The sequence below is a fragment of the Neovison vison genome, chromosome 13 (genome assembly GCF_020171115.1).
Source record: "Neovison vison isolate M4711 chromosome 13, ASM_NN_V1, whole genome shotgun sequence".
NCBI lineage: Eukaryota > Metazoa > Chordata > Mammalia > Carnivora > Mustelidae > Neogale > Neogale vison.
This window is the reverse complement of record NC_058103.1, coordinates 5709816-5724192: the sequence shown is the minus strand read 5'-3', so window position 1 is coordinate 5724192 and position 14377 is coordinate 5709816. Positions and strand designations below refer to the sequence as shown.

Below are 14377 nucleotides of genomic sequence, written 5' to 3'. Positions count from 1 at the left end.
GTAGGGAAATACAGCGGTCTTGGCAGGCAGGTGCGAGAGTTCAATGTTCTTTTCTGAGGCTAGGCATCTCTGCCTCTCGTTTGATTCAGGGATAATCTTATCATAGGAAGTGTATTTTGTATTCCAATATCAGTAATGAATTTCTCGATCTATGGTATAGCTAATTCTTGACATTGGGATTCTATATTGACTCTGTTCGTTTGCCAGAGGGGTTGTAACCAAGTTCTACACGCTGGGGGAGGGCAGAAGCAGCAGAAATTGACTGTCTCTTTGTTCTGAAGGCTAGAAGTCCAAAATTAAGGTGAAGGCTTGGTTGCCTCCCTCGGAGAGCCACGAGGGAACCATCTGTCCCAGGTGTCTCTGCTTGGTTTGTTGACGACTGCCTTTTACCTGTGTCATCACGTGGTCTTCCTGTTGTTTGTGTCTGTGTCCTAATCCCTTTTTCATCTGTGGACATCAGTCCCATTGGACGATGACTGCAACCTAATGACCTCATTTTAACTTCATTACCTCTATAAAGACCCTGCCTCCAAAGAAAGTCACATTCCAAGGGCTAGAGGTTAGTGCTTCAACAAATGAATTTGGACCGGCACAGTTTAACCCATAACACTAACCTAAGGGCAGCTTTCCTTGGATCTTAGAATTTAATCAGAACCGCCATGTGAGCAGGCCATTCTTCCTGCTGGGTGACCTTGGCGGTTCCTCAGCTGGTCCTGGGTCCTGATCTGGTCGAGCGGCTTCCCCTGCTCTGATTCCCTCTCCTACCCTCCGTCCGGTAGTCACGCTTTCTGGAATAATCTGAAACTCTTCTCTCTTCTGCTTCTGTTTCCAGGCACTTATCACAATTCATTATTATCTGCCTGTTTCCTTGACTTCGTGTCCTATAGGGAGAAACACATTTTACACAACGACTCAGTACACATTCCAAGTAAAAACCAATGTTTCAAGTAAAAAACCCTTATTCTTAGGGAGTTCAATGTATTCTGATACTTCTTATTCCATTTCTTTTTCATTGGCTTTAAAATATGCATAAAATTTGCCATTTTAACTTGTAAGGGCACAGTTCAGTACAATAACCCTGTTGTGTAATAAGCACACCCTCCATCTCCAGAAATTTCTCATCATTCCAAACTGAAACTCTGTCCCCGTGGGACACTCACTTCCCTCCCATCCCCCTCAGCCCCTCGCACCCACCATTCTACTTCTGTCTCTATGAACTTGATTCCTCTAGGGACCTCGTGTCAATGTAATCACTTAGTATATATCTCTTTATGACTGGCTTCTTTCCCTTAACATAAGGTCCTCAAAATTCATCTACATTGTAGCAGGTGTCGAAGTGTCCTTTCTTTGTATCTTATTTATTTTCAAAAAGAATTTATTTATTTACTTATTTGAGAGAGAGCACGTACACGAGTTGGGGACAGGCAGAGGGAGAGAATCACAAGCAGACTCCGAACTGAGCCAGATGTGGGGCTTGATCTCATGACCCTGAACCAAAATCAAGAAGTCAAGAGTTAGACACTCGAGCGACTTAGCCACCCAGCCTAATTCCTCTGGGTACAGACGCAGAAGTAGACTTCCTACTTCATTCTTTAAAGTGCACATACGAGGGACGCCTGGGTGGCTCAGTGGGTTAGGCCACTGCCTTCGGGTCAGGTCATGATCCCAGGGTCATGGGATCGAGTCCCGCATCAGGCTCCTTGCTCCGCAGGGAATGTGCTTCTCTCGCTGCCTCTGCCTGCCTCTCTGCCTGCTTGTGTGTACTCACTTGGTCTCTCTCGCTCTCTGGCAAATAAATAAAATCTTAAAAAACAAAAAGTGCACATATGACTCTTTACATCGACGACACACGGCCACCTGCAGTCTAGAAAGTACTGTGTTCTGTGGCTGTATTCCCAGCCCCAAGCACAGTGCCCAGAACTGTACTAACTATTTCTGGAGAAACGTTGAATTAAACAATAGGTACACAAGCTACATTTCTGGGTAATTTTAAAAATTACTTCCCCACGAATAGAGGCTACAGAGCTCCTATTTTCCTTTCTCTTTTTTCACGTACTGTACAATATGCTGCTATTAATGCCACTGAATGCTGTGGTTAAGTTGTCCTGGAGAGGGTACGTCACTTATCACAATGACAACAGTTCTTGGTCTTGAGCCATAAATGATCTCAAAGTGACATGGAATAACAATCTGTTAAAATGTTTGGGCACAAAAATCACACATCATTAATTAAGCGTTCAGAGATTTTTTTTTTTGGACTTTCCCCATGGATCTTTTTCAATGCTGTGTAGATTATACCTAATTGACTTAATATGCATATCCTTGTAATTATACTAAATTTTGCTTTTTTTTTTTAGAGTGAGCTTTTGCCATTGTGGGAAAAACATAGCCGTGAAGTATTCTAGGTTAAGAGTGTAATAATGATCTTTATTATCTGAAAAGCAAGTGGACTGAGTTCTTCACTGTTGTTTGTAATTTTGCTCTAGCGGAAGTCAGATCTTCTACGAAAATCTCCAGCTCAATTTCTTTCCTGCCTTGCTTCTGAATTTTCTTTGTTCTTAACTCGTCTTAGCTGTGGTCCAGTAGCATTCATTGAACACGATAAATCAAGAATATTAACATTCTTAAGAAGAGCCATGTTTTAATCATTTATTCATAATTATCCTTTCCTTTCCAATGTGAAGAATGCTGCAGTCGGTGTTCATGTCAATTATCTGCTGTATTCTCATGCATAAAACTGCAAAGTGGAGTGGAGGGGCTATTAGGACTGGGTTTGAAGCGGGGAAGGTGGGAAGCGAGAAGACAGACCAGAGCAAAGATCAAAGTGCACCTGTGTTCATCCCTGTGCTTCCAAAGCCCCTTCTCTATAGCACCTGCCTGACTTTTTATTTAATATTTTATTTATTTATCTGATAGAGAGAGACACACAACAAGAGAGTCAACAAAAGCAGGGGGAATGGGAGAGGGAGAAGCAGGCTTCCCATTGAGCAGGGAGCCTGATGTTGGGCTCCATCCCTGGACCCTGGGGGCATGACCCGAGTCAAGGGCATAAAGACTGAGCCACCCAGGTGCCCCCTACCTCTTGCTTCAGAGACGAGGAGGTTTCATCTGTTCTGGTTGGTGGCAGGGGTGGCTTTATGTGACCCTTCTGCCTCCCCAGCCCTCTGGAGTTGGCCTGAATTTCCTTTCCCTGCCAAAGTTCTCAAATGTGCACCCACGTATGCTCTCCGTTTGATGGCCAGCAGCCTGGCTCCCCTCCCACGGCTCACCAAGATGCTCCAGGCCACCCGGCAAGCCCTCTGCTACCGGATACAAGGGCCCTTGCCCAGCCCTGTCCTCCTTGACCTGTCCTGCAGAGAGTCCTGTGAAAATACCCACCCCTCTGCTACTTTCTGTGCTCCTAGTTTAATGAGACTATATCCTATGCGCGGTTCCTGCCTCTCATTCCAACTCCTTCGGAATTTCTCTCCTCCCATCCCAAGACTCTGGCCAGCTTTGGTTGACTTACCATCTTCACCTTTAGAAAGTTTTTTTTTTTTTTTTTTTTTTTAACATTTTCTACTCGAATCCCATTCTTTCATTGGGATGCCCTCTCCACTCTCCAAATTGCTTGGATCATTTCTAGTGGGAAGCTTGCTGTCTTCTATCGGTTTTCCTGCCTCTCCAGCTGTGTGTCCTATAGGAAGGTCCCTCTGACTGTGGAGGCGCTCAGGCCTCGCCAGGCCCTGGGCCTCCCCAGCTCCCGGCCCTGGCCCCCGCTGTCCTGTCCACACACAGACTCATCTCTCTAGCGCAGCTCCAGCAGCCGCTTGCTCCCACCTCCCTCCTCTGTCTGCCACCGGCTGCCTTCAGGTCCTCTGCAGGCCGGGGCCCATCCTACATGGCTCGCCCCCACCGGTGCAATCTCATTTTTCACCTGTCTGCAATACAAGCTCTTCGCTCCTCTCAGCGCAGCCCTTTGGCTTGTCAGCAGACCCAGGATCCGGAATGCCGGCTTCCCAGTGTCCTTCGAGCTCTGAGCCACGCTCCAACCCACCCCTACAGCCCTTCATGGTCCTACACACACTTTCCTCGTCAACAATCCCTCTTGTCCTCGTGCCTGGTCTCCCTGACCAGGTCAGGGAGGTCTTCAACCTCCCTTCCGCCCACAGCTTGCGCTGCCGGTGGTGGCGAACCCACAAGACAAACGTGCCACTTGCAGCCACCGAGCCCCGGCTCTGAGCCCGGTGAGGCCCGCTCGCACTCCTGACCGTAACTTTTTACTCATGTCACCCACGGGGTGTTCAGGCCCTGCCGGCGAATACCTACGACTTGAAACCATTCAGGCATGTCGGTGAATTAGAACCTGTAAGCGAGTCACGCGTAGTTAAGAGGCGGAAGTGAATTGTCACCGTCGTGGAGCAAGGAGCACAAACGCTGGCCGGGTCTTCTGCCCCCTCCGGCCCGAGGGTCACTGGCGCACGTGTTCTTCGCCCCATTTCCCAGCACCCGGACTTCAGGCAGAGCGTGGTGGAGCTCCGGTCGTTAATGCAGTGCGTGTGTGCGCGCGTGTGCGCCTGTGTATGTGCGCGCGTGTGTGCGTGCTGGAAAAGTTACAGAAGGCTGGTCCGGGGTCTCCCCCGCTCCGGAATTTCGTCGGAACTCTGTCTTCCCGAGACAGTGCACGGGCCCTCCGCGGCCCCCGGAGCCGGTTAACAAGTGTGTAATGTGACAAATCTGTGCCGCGGGGGCCGATCAAGGGGAAGGAGCGGAGCAGATGTCGTGGCTCCTGCCCAGGCCGCCCAGACTCTGCGGCCCGCGGGAGCTGAGCCGCGGCCCTCCCCGCCCTCGAGCAGAGCGCCGAGCGGAGCCCGCGCCCGGGGCGCCCGGGGCCACCCCTCCCTCGGGGCCGGGCGCGCCGCGGCCGGGGACCTGTGGGGAGAGGGGCGCGCCGCGCCGGGGGACGTGGCCCGGAGTGGAGCGGCTCCGGGCGCGAATCGCGGCCCACGTTTGGTCCTGGAGCCGCAGGCGAGCGCGGGGACGTGGCCTCCGGGGAGCGCGGGCCTCGGCGCCCGCAGGGGAGGGCTCCCCCGGCCGGGGCGGCGCCCGGCTCCCTCCGCGCCCGCCCCGCCGCTCCCTTTGTCCCCGTGGCCCCCGCGGCCCGCCCTTCGGGGGCGCCCCAGCAGTGCGAGGAGGCGGGGCCCGGCGGCAACGCCCCCGCAGGCCCCCAGCGCGCCGGGACCCCGGCGGGCCGGCCGCGTCCCCAGCTCCCGGCCCCCGGCCCCGCCCCGCCGCCCCGCCGAGGCCGCCCCCTGGCGGGCAGCGCGGGCAGCGCCGGCGTCAGGCCCGCGCGGCGGCCGCGGCGGTGGCGGCGGCGGCGGCGGGCCCGGGGTTGCCATGGTAACCGGCCGCGGCCGCCGCCACAGCAGGGCCGGCCCCAGCGCCAGCGCCGGCCGCGGCTCGGCTCGGCTCAGTGTGGGGGTGAGCGGCGGCGGCGCGGCCGGGCCGGGGGAGCGGGCGCGGCCCGGCGGCCTCAGCATGGAGGACGGCTTCTCGAGCTACAGCAGCCTGTACGACACGTCCTCGCTGCTCCAGTTCTGCAACGGTGAGGGGCGGCGGCCGCGGGGGCGCGGGGCGGGGGGCGGCCGGCCGGGCCGCGGGGCGAGGCCGGGGCGGGAGGCCGCGCAAAGTTGCGGCGGAGGCGCGCGGTTCCCGCCGCCGCGGGCGCATTGTGCAGGCCCGCGGGCCGCGCCTGGCTCGCCCCCGCCGCCCGCGCCCCGCGCCCGCCGGCCCCGCGTCCGCGCCCGGCCCGCCGGGGAGCCGCGGGGCCAGCGCACGGGGCCGGGCGGCGCGTGGGGAGGCCGGGCCGCCGCGGGCGCGGGGACGTGTTGCTCGCGGCTGCCGGACTCGGGTCCGCCCGCGAGGCTCCGCGGGAGGAGCTCGGGGAAGAAATCCCCGGGAAGCAGGAGCTCCTCGGAGACTCGCGCCGGGTCGGGGGCGGCTGGACCCTCGCGAGCCATTCGGGCTCCTTTGGTGCAATCGCCCCGGTGCAGCGCAGCGCGCGGACGGAGTGAACCTGGCTGGAAAGTGCTCGCACTGTTTTGTTGACGGGATGCTAGATTTTGTTGCATTTTTTTTTTTTTTAAACAGGAAGGAAACAGTCTTAACTGGCAATGTGGCATCTTTTACAAAATATAAAATCCTACGTGCTTGAAAGATTTTAGTCTCCCTGGCGGGGTGGAAAAAGATTTTCACATCACGCAGCATATTTTAGGAGAACACGATGTATGATAATTCATGATCAAAAGTTAACCAGGTTTTTGCTTTTTTTTTTTTTTCCCCGACGTTGGATTTACTGCTTGATCAGTGGGTCCCAAAAGTTTGTTAAAGGAGAAACAATGTGTATTTTACAGAATTCGCCTGTAGTGCGATTGGAATAATTTAGAATTCTAGGTGCATTGACGACTTGAGCAATTTATTTTGCAATCGTGATTGTGATTTAGGGGAGCTTTTCCAGCTCTTTGACACCTGTTTGCAAATAGGAGGTATTTGCTGGAGCCATAAAGATGACTGTGTGGATTTTTCCCTCCATGATGATATTTTGACCTCGGGTGGAATTGATCGCTATCTTTTTCATGGAAGAATTTTTCTGATAGTTTCAGCAGTGATTAATTTTCATGTTAAGCACATGCAGGCCTTCATTAACTTAGTAATGCTCTCTTCGGTGGAATTAAAGGAAGTTTTGACTCTCCAGATGTACCCGCAGTTTCCCAGAGCAGAGCCCCTGTGTTTTTGGTCTTCTGAAGATGTTGAGGCACACAGAATGTATTTGGTTCTTTATGGGCCACTGGAATCCCTTACAGTTTAGAGTTATGGGAGCATTTGGTTCTCCCATACGCTGAATAGAGTTCCCAATTAAATTTTGAATGGTTTCCTTAAATGACCTACAATCCATCCTATCTGAATTACTATTTTTGGTGTAAAGGCAGTACAGCCTCCGAAGCGTTTATGAGAGAATTCCCCTTATGTTAGTTGTGAAAGGCATGTGGCTGAAGAATTATATTAAATGAATTTCAGGCATGAAGGATTTTTAAAAATTAATATGTGGGCATATATGTTGACAATTTGATTTAGGTTATGCAGATGAGCCTAGGTATTTTTATTTGAGCAGTTGTTAGGGGGCCTGGTTATTTCATTCCTAAATAGCACTTCATTCCTCAAGTTGACCTACACATCTGTTCCTGACTGTTGTGGTTTTCTGCCTTTTCTTGTTAATTGCTAGTTTAGAGAGATTGGTAACATAGCTTCCTGCTAATGAGGCCTAGAAGACGGTAACGGTCAGCCCTTCTGTATTGTATGGGTAACAGTTGAAGAAAAATCACTTTCTAATAGCTAGAATCAAAGCATAAGATCATTTCCTAACACAGTTGAATGAATCATAGCTGTTGAATTTCTTTTCTCAGAAAGTTCTCAGCTCTGTTTTTATTATGTTTTGGTTACCATATGAATAAACTTTACAGCAAGAGTAGTTTATGGGACAGAATGGGCGTTAACTAATGATGTCGCCAGCAACAGATGTTTTCATGTGAAATTATTCATTTCAAGAGGCTTCCATTAAGGAAAAGTATAAATGAATACAATTTAGCTAATTACTGTGATGATTCCATTAAGGCAGCGGATCAAGGAAACACCGTTTCACCAAGAATGAAATTAAACATGTGGGTATTTCATTAGCTGCACTGAGAAAAAAAATTTTTTCTTTTTAAATTAGAGATTTACATGACAATGGCCCAGCCGACAACAGCGTAATATGTGAACTCCTCCATTTTCATATGTTGATGAAACCTCATGCTTCCGATAATGACAGCCGCTAAGAAGCCATAGTTCTAGATCGGCCTCAGCAAATACAACCCATGCTTATTAGCTGGATGACTGTCCCAGCGTCCTCCTGGGGAGATAAAGATGGAAGCGAATGTCTATCGGAACGAGAAGGAAAACTTTGTTCAAATGAATGCACTCCTTGTCTTCCTCTCATCCTTTTTTCCCTTGCTCTGTCTCCGATCTAATTTGCAGTGGATTTTCAGTGTAAAGTCAGGGGGTGTCTCGCCCTCCCCCGAAGACTGGTCACTCTCATCTTTCAGATACTGGCGCCCTCATTGCAGGAGAAAACTCATGCAGCATTTTTTTTCTCCGAAGTATTTAGAACCCTGGTCAAAGAGCGAGAAACCACAAACTTCTTTTATTGCTCCAAGAAAAACCACCGTTGTTGAAAAGTGAAGGAAAGTTATCATTTATAAGCCAATTCATGATTTGGGAAATACTTGCCATTCTTTACTCCATATTTCTTCAAAGCCTCCCTGTGCGGTAAATCATAGTATGTATGAGAAAACTGAGGCTCAGAGAGATTTGGGGATGCGGTACCTGGGAGGCTCCGGGGGCTAAGGGTCCGACTCTTGATTTCGGCTCAGGTCATGATTTCAGGGTTGTGACATGGAGAGGGCAGGCTCTGCACTCAGCAGGAAGTCTGCTTCTCTCCTCCCTCTCCCTCTGCCCTGCCCCCCTAAAAATAAATTAATAAATCTTAAAAAACAGAGAGAGACATTTGGTGACTCTCGAAGGCTGCATGACCAGTGAGGCTTGGATGCCAGTCTAAATCTTTCCATTTGTTTGTTTCAATAACATCTTTGTTGAGATGATATTGACATCCCATAAAAATTCACCCTTTTTAAGTGTACAATTAAGTGATTTTCAATATACTGACCGAACTGTGTCAGCATCACTGATACCTAATTTTAGAACATTTTCATCACCCCAAAAAGAAGCCTGGGTAGCAGTTCCTGCCATTTCTGCATCACTGTAGACCCTCATGACTGCTAATCTGCTTCTGGTGTCTGTCAGTTCTGGATGTTTTCGCGTAAATGGAATCATGCTAATAGTTGACCTTTGCATTGGGCTACTTTCACTAAGCATCATGTTTTAAGGTTTGCCCGAATTTGTAGCACATGTCAGTACTTTGTTCCTTTTTGTGGCCAAATAATATTCTGTTTCGTGGATATACCACATTTTATGTATCCATTCTCCTGTCCATGAGCATTTGGATTGTTTCCACTTTTTTTAAACTATTCTGAATAATGATCCTATGAACATTCACATACAAGCTTTTATGTGTAGACATATGATTTCATCTTTCTTGGGTAGATACTTAGGAGCAGAATGGCTGGGTCATGTGGTTAAGTCTGGCTTTTACTGTTTTGGGGAAACCAATCTGAACTTTTTGAAATCTAAATATCATCCTCTTTTTACATTACACCCTTGGATTAAACAACAGGAATTGAGCTGGATCAAAGAAGGAAAGAAGTGGGAGCAAAGTATAAAATGTTGCCATTTCATTTCTGTGAGTCACTTTGGATACTTTTCTTCAATTAGAGCTCACCAGAAGGGGTCTGCACTCACCCTTGCTCAGATGCAGTAGGTTAGAAGAATCTCGGTGTTTGAAGGGACTTAACAGGCATTTCATCTTGTGGTTTCCTTTCTTCAGACTTTGAGCTGTTTCTTCAAAGTACCACTTACCCAGGAACCCAAATGTCAAGCAGATGAACATGGAGCTGCTTTAGTTGAAGTAGGAAGAGGACAGCAGGCTGGCCCTCTGATCCAGGCCACCCATCCCTCCAGGGCCTGGAATCTCTGGTGTATGTGAGAATGCTCCAAATGTTATTCAGTCTCTGCTTGAGCAGTTCCAAGGGACTGGAAACTCACTATCTCTCCATGCAGGCCATCGCTTCTATGGATAGTTCAGATGGTTGGTTCCTGTGTGCACTCAAAATTTGGCCCAAGTTCTGCCTCTTGGGTCCAGAGAATAGGTTTAATCTCTTTTCCATATACCAGGTTGTTACATGTTTGAAAACAATTATGATAGCTCTTTCTGAAGTCTTCTCCTAACTAAACATTACCTTTAGAAAAAAGTAATTCCTTATAAGATACAGTTTTAGGCTCTTAATCATTTTGGATTGCCTGATCTACATGTGTTTCTTTAAAAGGTGGACCTTTTAAAATTGGACACAACTGAATGTGGTATTCCAGACACAGTCTTTAAACAGAGCAGAATAGAGCAGGATACTTAACCTCCCTTATTTTAAAGTTTATACTTCCTATAATGCAGCCTAAGATGATATTAGCCTTTTTGCTTGTCACTTCATGTTGTTACCTCTTACTGATTTTCACTTAAAACTCTTATCTTTTTTATATGTATGATGGATAAGTCCTTAATTTTCTTACTTTTACTTTTCTTTTTTGAGGGGGAGTTTCTTCCGGAAGACAGAGCCCTGTCAATTTACAATACAATGTAATCTGGGTGGTGCTCATATAAAATACTTCTGCGCTATCATAATGTGGAAATTGGTCACCGTCTTAAAGGGTTATGATTCTGGATAGCAGCCTTTTCTCCATCTTCCTTTGGAAGGTGTCTTGAGAGACTATCAGATTCCTTCTGAAGCCTACACAGAGTTTAACGACCCATTCGTTCCCTGATCTATCATCATCTTTTGAGCTACTGCTATTTATTTTTTCTAGTTTTGAAGTGGAAAATCTTTTAAATTTCTAGGGACTTATATTTTTGAAAATTCAGAATAATTTATTTAAAATCTTGAATATCTTTTGGCATCTGTAACACATGACTTCCTCCTAACTAGGATTAGGTTGGGCTTTTCACGTGGGCACATAGTTGGGTATACAACAGGATCAAGGAGCTCCTGTGAGGAAATCATCTGAACTCAAAACTAGGAAGTATTTTCAAACCTCTTCTGCATTCCTGTGTGGTGACCGGGCACTGACTTGGGCTTTCTGTGATAGCAAAATCAAAAGAAAATGCTTTCATGGAAAGTGCAACGCAAGCCCCGGTGCTAAGTAAGAATTTCTTCTTGATACATGTGGTACTCTGCCCAGCAAGGAATTTATTTTATAGCCAAACCACAAGCTTTTATGGCATTATAAACAAAACCGGGCATTTTGGTGGAAAATTCACAAAATAAATTCACAAAAAAATAACCATTAGCTGGCTATTGTTAATTCCTGAGATAGTGTAAGCCTTTTCATATATTCTCTTAAGAAATAAACACTTTGGGGGCGCCTGGGTGGCTCAGTGGGTTAAAGCCTCTGCCTTCGGCTCCGGTCATGATCCCAGGGCCCTGGGATCGAGCCCCACATCAGGCTCTCTGCTCCGTGGAGAGCCTGTTTCCTCCTCTCTCTCTCTGCCTGCCTCTCTGCCTACTTGTGATCTCTTTCTGTCAAATAAGTAAATAAAATCTTTAAAAAAAAAAAAAAGAAATAAACACTTTGGTTGAGTGGACGGTAGATAAGGACAGAGAAGGAACATCTTGCTTCTAGTGTTACAGTCTGTTCAGGCCATAAAACCAGTAGCGTGAAAAACCTCATCACGGTGGCATTGAAAATTCTACATTAAAGCATTGTTCTTATTAGTCGGGACTTGAAATAAATGGTATTTTGTGCTACTAAAAATCTTTCAGGAAAAATATTTTTATTTATCTTTAAAATCCTAGCTTGTTATTAGAGGATTTCTAATAGTAGCAAAATGTTTTAAATGCCAGCAGAGAGACACCTGGGTGGCTCAATGGGTTAAGTGTCTGCCTTCGGCTCAGGTCATGATCCCAGGGAGTCTGGGAACGAGCCCCGCATTGGACCAGCTCCGCATCAGACAGATTCCCTGCTCAGCAGGGAACCTGCTTCTCCCTCTCCCTCTGCCTGTTTCTCTGCCTGCTTGTGTGCTCTCTTCTTTCTCTGTGTCAAATCAATAAGATCTTTTTTAAAATGCCAACAGAAACATTAGTAATCAAAACAACTATGTTGTGAACTCTAAATGCTGTGTAATATGAATCAATACAGCTCCTGCCCCCAGAAGCTTGGTGAATTTCTCACTAGATGTTTGACACCTGCATTTATTCTTCTGCTGGAAGCTATGTAATCTTTTAGTGCTGTCCTGGCCTGGGAGTGTCCTGGGGTATGAGTGGCCACAGGTGCCATCCTCTTTGGCTTATTGTAAAGAAATAGCTGTTTGAAAGAGTTTATCTTTCTTTAAAGTCCTACTTTTTAAATGAAGAGTTAGGTAGGCGCACTTCCAATTTTGTTTCCTCTACAGCTGTATCTTTATTGGAAAATGCTCTTGGTGTGGAAAACCACATGTTTGCAGAACACTTAGTTGTGTCTTAAAGTGCAGTATTTATTCTGCCAGCTTTCTGGAAAAGATCTGAACTCTCTGGGCTTAATAAACTACCCTAGATTTCCCTGAGAACTGTCCTGGACTTTTCTGTGCCGCATCCTTCCGTCTCAATGGGCCCTGTGGGTTCTGCTCCCCCAGCGTCCGACAACCCAGCCCTTCTGCTCAGTTCAGAGGCTCATCACTTCTCGGCTGGGTTTTTGTCTGTGTTTTTGAAAATTGCCCCAAAGTAGTCTTTCTGCCTGCAGTCTCCGCCCCCTTCCGCGTGTTCCTTTTTTATTAAACAAGTAGAATATCCACGGTGCTCGTTATTTCAGTGATGGAGGGGGTTCTCGAGGACAGACATGGTCCGTGTGGCCCTTGCCTTCCGGAACCCTGCACTGCTCATTGGGATCTAGACATTCCTTGCTTTCTTCTGATGACTGACGTGATGAGCCCCGGGATGGACGGTCCTAAGTATCGGGAACCGTGTAGAGTGTTGCCGGGGACGGGACTCGAGGGATGTGCATTGGGGTTTCTTTCCAGGGAGGGTGGAAGTCAAACCCTGCAAGGGGGTGGGGAGAGGGAGGGGTCGGGGGAGAAGAGCCGTCCAGACCAGGGAAAGCGATGAGCAAGTGGACGGTGGGAGCACCTTTTGGAAACGGAAAGGTCTCATGGGGGAAAGAGGAAGGAGTGGATTGAATTGAAGCTGGGGGCGGGGGGTCCTGGGCCACACTTGGGGTTTCTCGGCCACATTAAGGCATTTGGTCTTATTCTGAGGAGCAGAGAGAATGTGGCAGAGGATTTTGAGGCAAGGGAGTGAGGTGGCCAGAGCCTCAGGGATTTTTGAAAGAGGGGTCCCCCTTGCAGCGTGGAGGGTAAGCCAGCAGGGGCGGGGAGGGTGGAGGCGGGAGTCCGTGGAGTGAAGCCAGGGGACAGTGGTGGGGATTTCCACTTGAGGGGTGCCGAGGGCCCACCTCACCAGGACTGGTGTCGTCCAGGGCAGGGAGAGGAGGGAGCCAGGCTTCTGGCTCACCGGAGTGAGGGCCACTTGCCGAGATAAAGGAGCTAGAAGGATGGGCAGTCAGATACTGTTCCGCTGTGGCTTGCGGGTGTGAGGGCCTGTGGAACATGCCAGCCGAAGGGCCGCATGGGCTGTGGGGTCTAGAGCCAGGGAGAAGTCTGGAGCAGGAGTAAAAAATTCGAGAGCCATCAGTAGGTCGTAGCCGAATCCATGGCACAGATGAGCTCACCTAAGGAGAACGGTGATGTTTCTGGAATGCTCTTTCTGGAAGACAGAGCTGATCGTAGCAGGCTCCTGACTGAACGTCTTCAGAGCACCCCCTCCCTCCCAGGACGTCTTCGGTGGAGGGGGGGGAGGCTGCCGGCTTAGCCAGCTCCCGGCTCCTCCCGGCTCCCACCTGCCTGAGCAGAGTGAGGTCTTCCCCTCGTGGCCATGTGCTTCTCTGGCATAAATCTCTGTTACCGGGATTATCCCAGAAGCCTGTCACTGCAGCTTAGTCTCACGTCCCTCATGAGGCTGTCACCACCTTCTGGGCAGAGTCTCCTGGCGAATGCTCTTGGTGCCCATGCTTCAGCAACACCTGGGACCGAGGGGGGCTCCTGCTGAACACCGGTTGAGTGGATCAGGGGCCGCCATCGTCCCGGAAACCCCCTCCCCAACACACACACCAGCTAAACGGCTCCTGGGTAGCAGGTACACGCTAAATTGTGGTTGCAGAATGGACTCACGCCACTTCTCCATATGCCTGAGAAGCACGTGTATTTATACGTAGAGCTACCGGGTAGGCAGGTGGGCCCACGTGTCCCGTGGGTGTGCATACGTGCATACATCCCGTGACGTTCAGCCGTTCCCCACATCAAAGAGCCAGTGGACTTGGGTGTTCAGAAGGGAAGGCACCGTAGGCCAGGGGACCTCATCGCGAAAGGCCCGCAGCAGGTGACATGTGACGGGGACGAGCCCAGCCTGGTCGGCACAGACGGCCCAGAGTGCCGGGAGCTGGACGCCGGCTCCCGAAGGCGCAGGAGGAACGTCTGCGAAAAGCACTTGGTGGTTCAACGGGCTTAAAACACAGTATTTTCAGCCAAAGTAATTGATACCGTGAAGTAGTTCTTGGCAAAACCAACGTTTTTAACATCAGAAGAGATCTGGCGGTGAAACAGCCCCCC

General features: G+C 49.2%; 1 protein-coding gene across 3 annotated transcripts in view; it reads left to right on the top strand.

Annotated features, from left to right (window-relative positions):
• The window catches only part of EML1 (EMAP like 1), a 176689-nt gene that overhangs the window by 44775 nt on the left and 117537 nt on the right, over nucleotides 1-14377 (top strand). Inside the window, exon 1 of one of the 3 annotated variants that reach the window (XM_044232168.1) lies at nucleotides 5478-5584. The exons of 1 other annotated variant lie outside the window; for it this stretch is intronic. In XM_044232168.1, the coding sequence (XP_044088103.1) occupies nucleotides 5518-5584 (67 nt within the window). In that variant the 5' untranslated portion in view covers nucleotides 5478-5517. Of the gene's footprint in view, nucleotides 1-5477; nucleotides 5585-14377 lie in introns of those variants that run through there. One more of the 3 variants, XM_044232165.1, reaches the window with a different exon arrangement.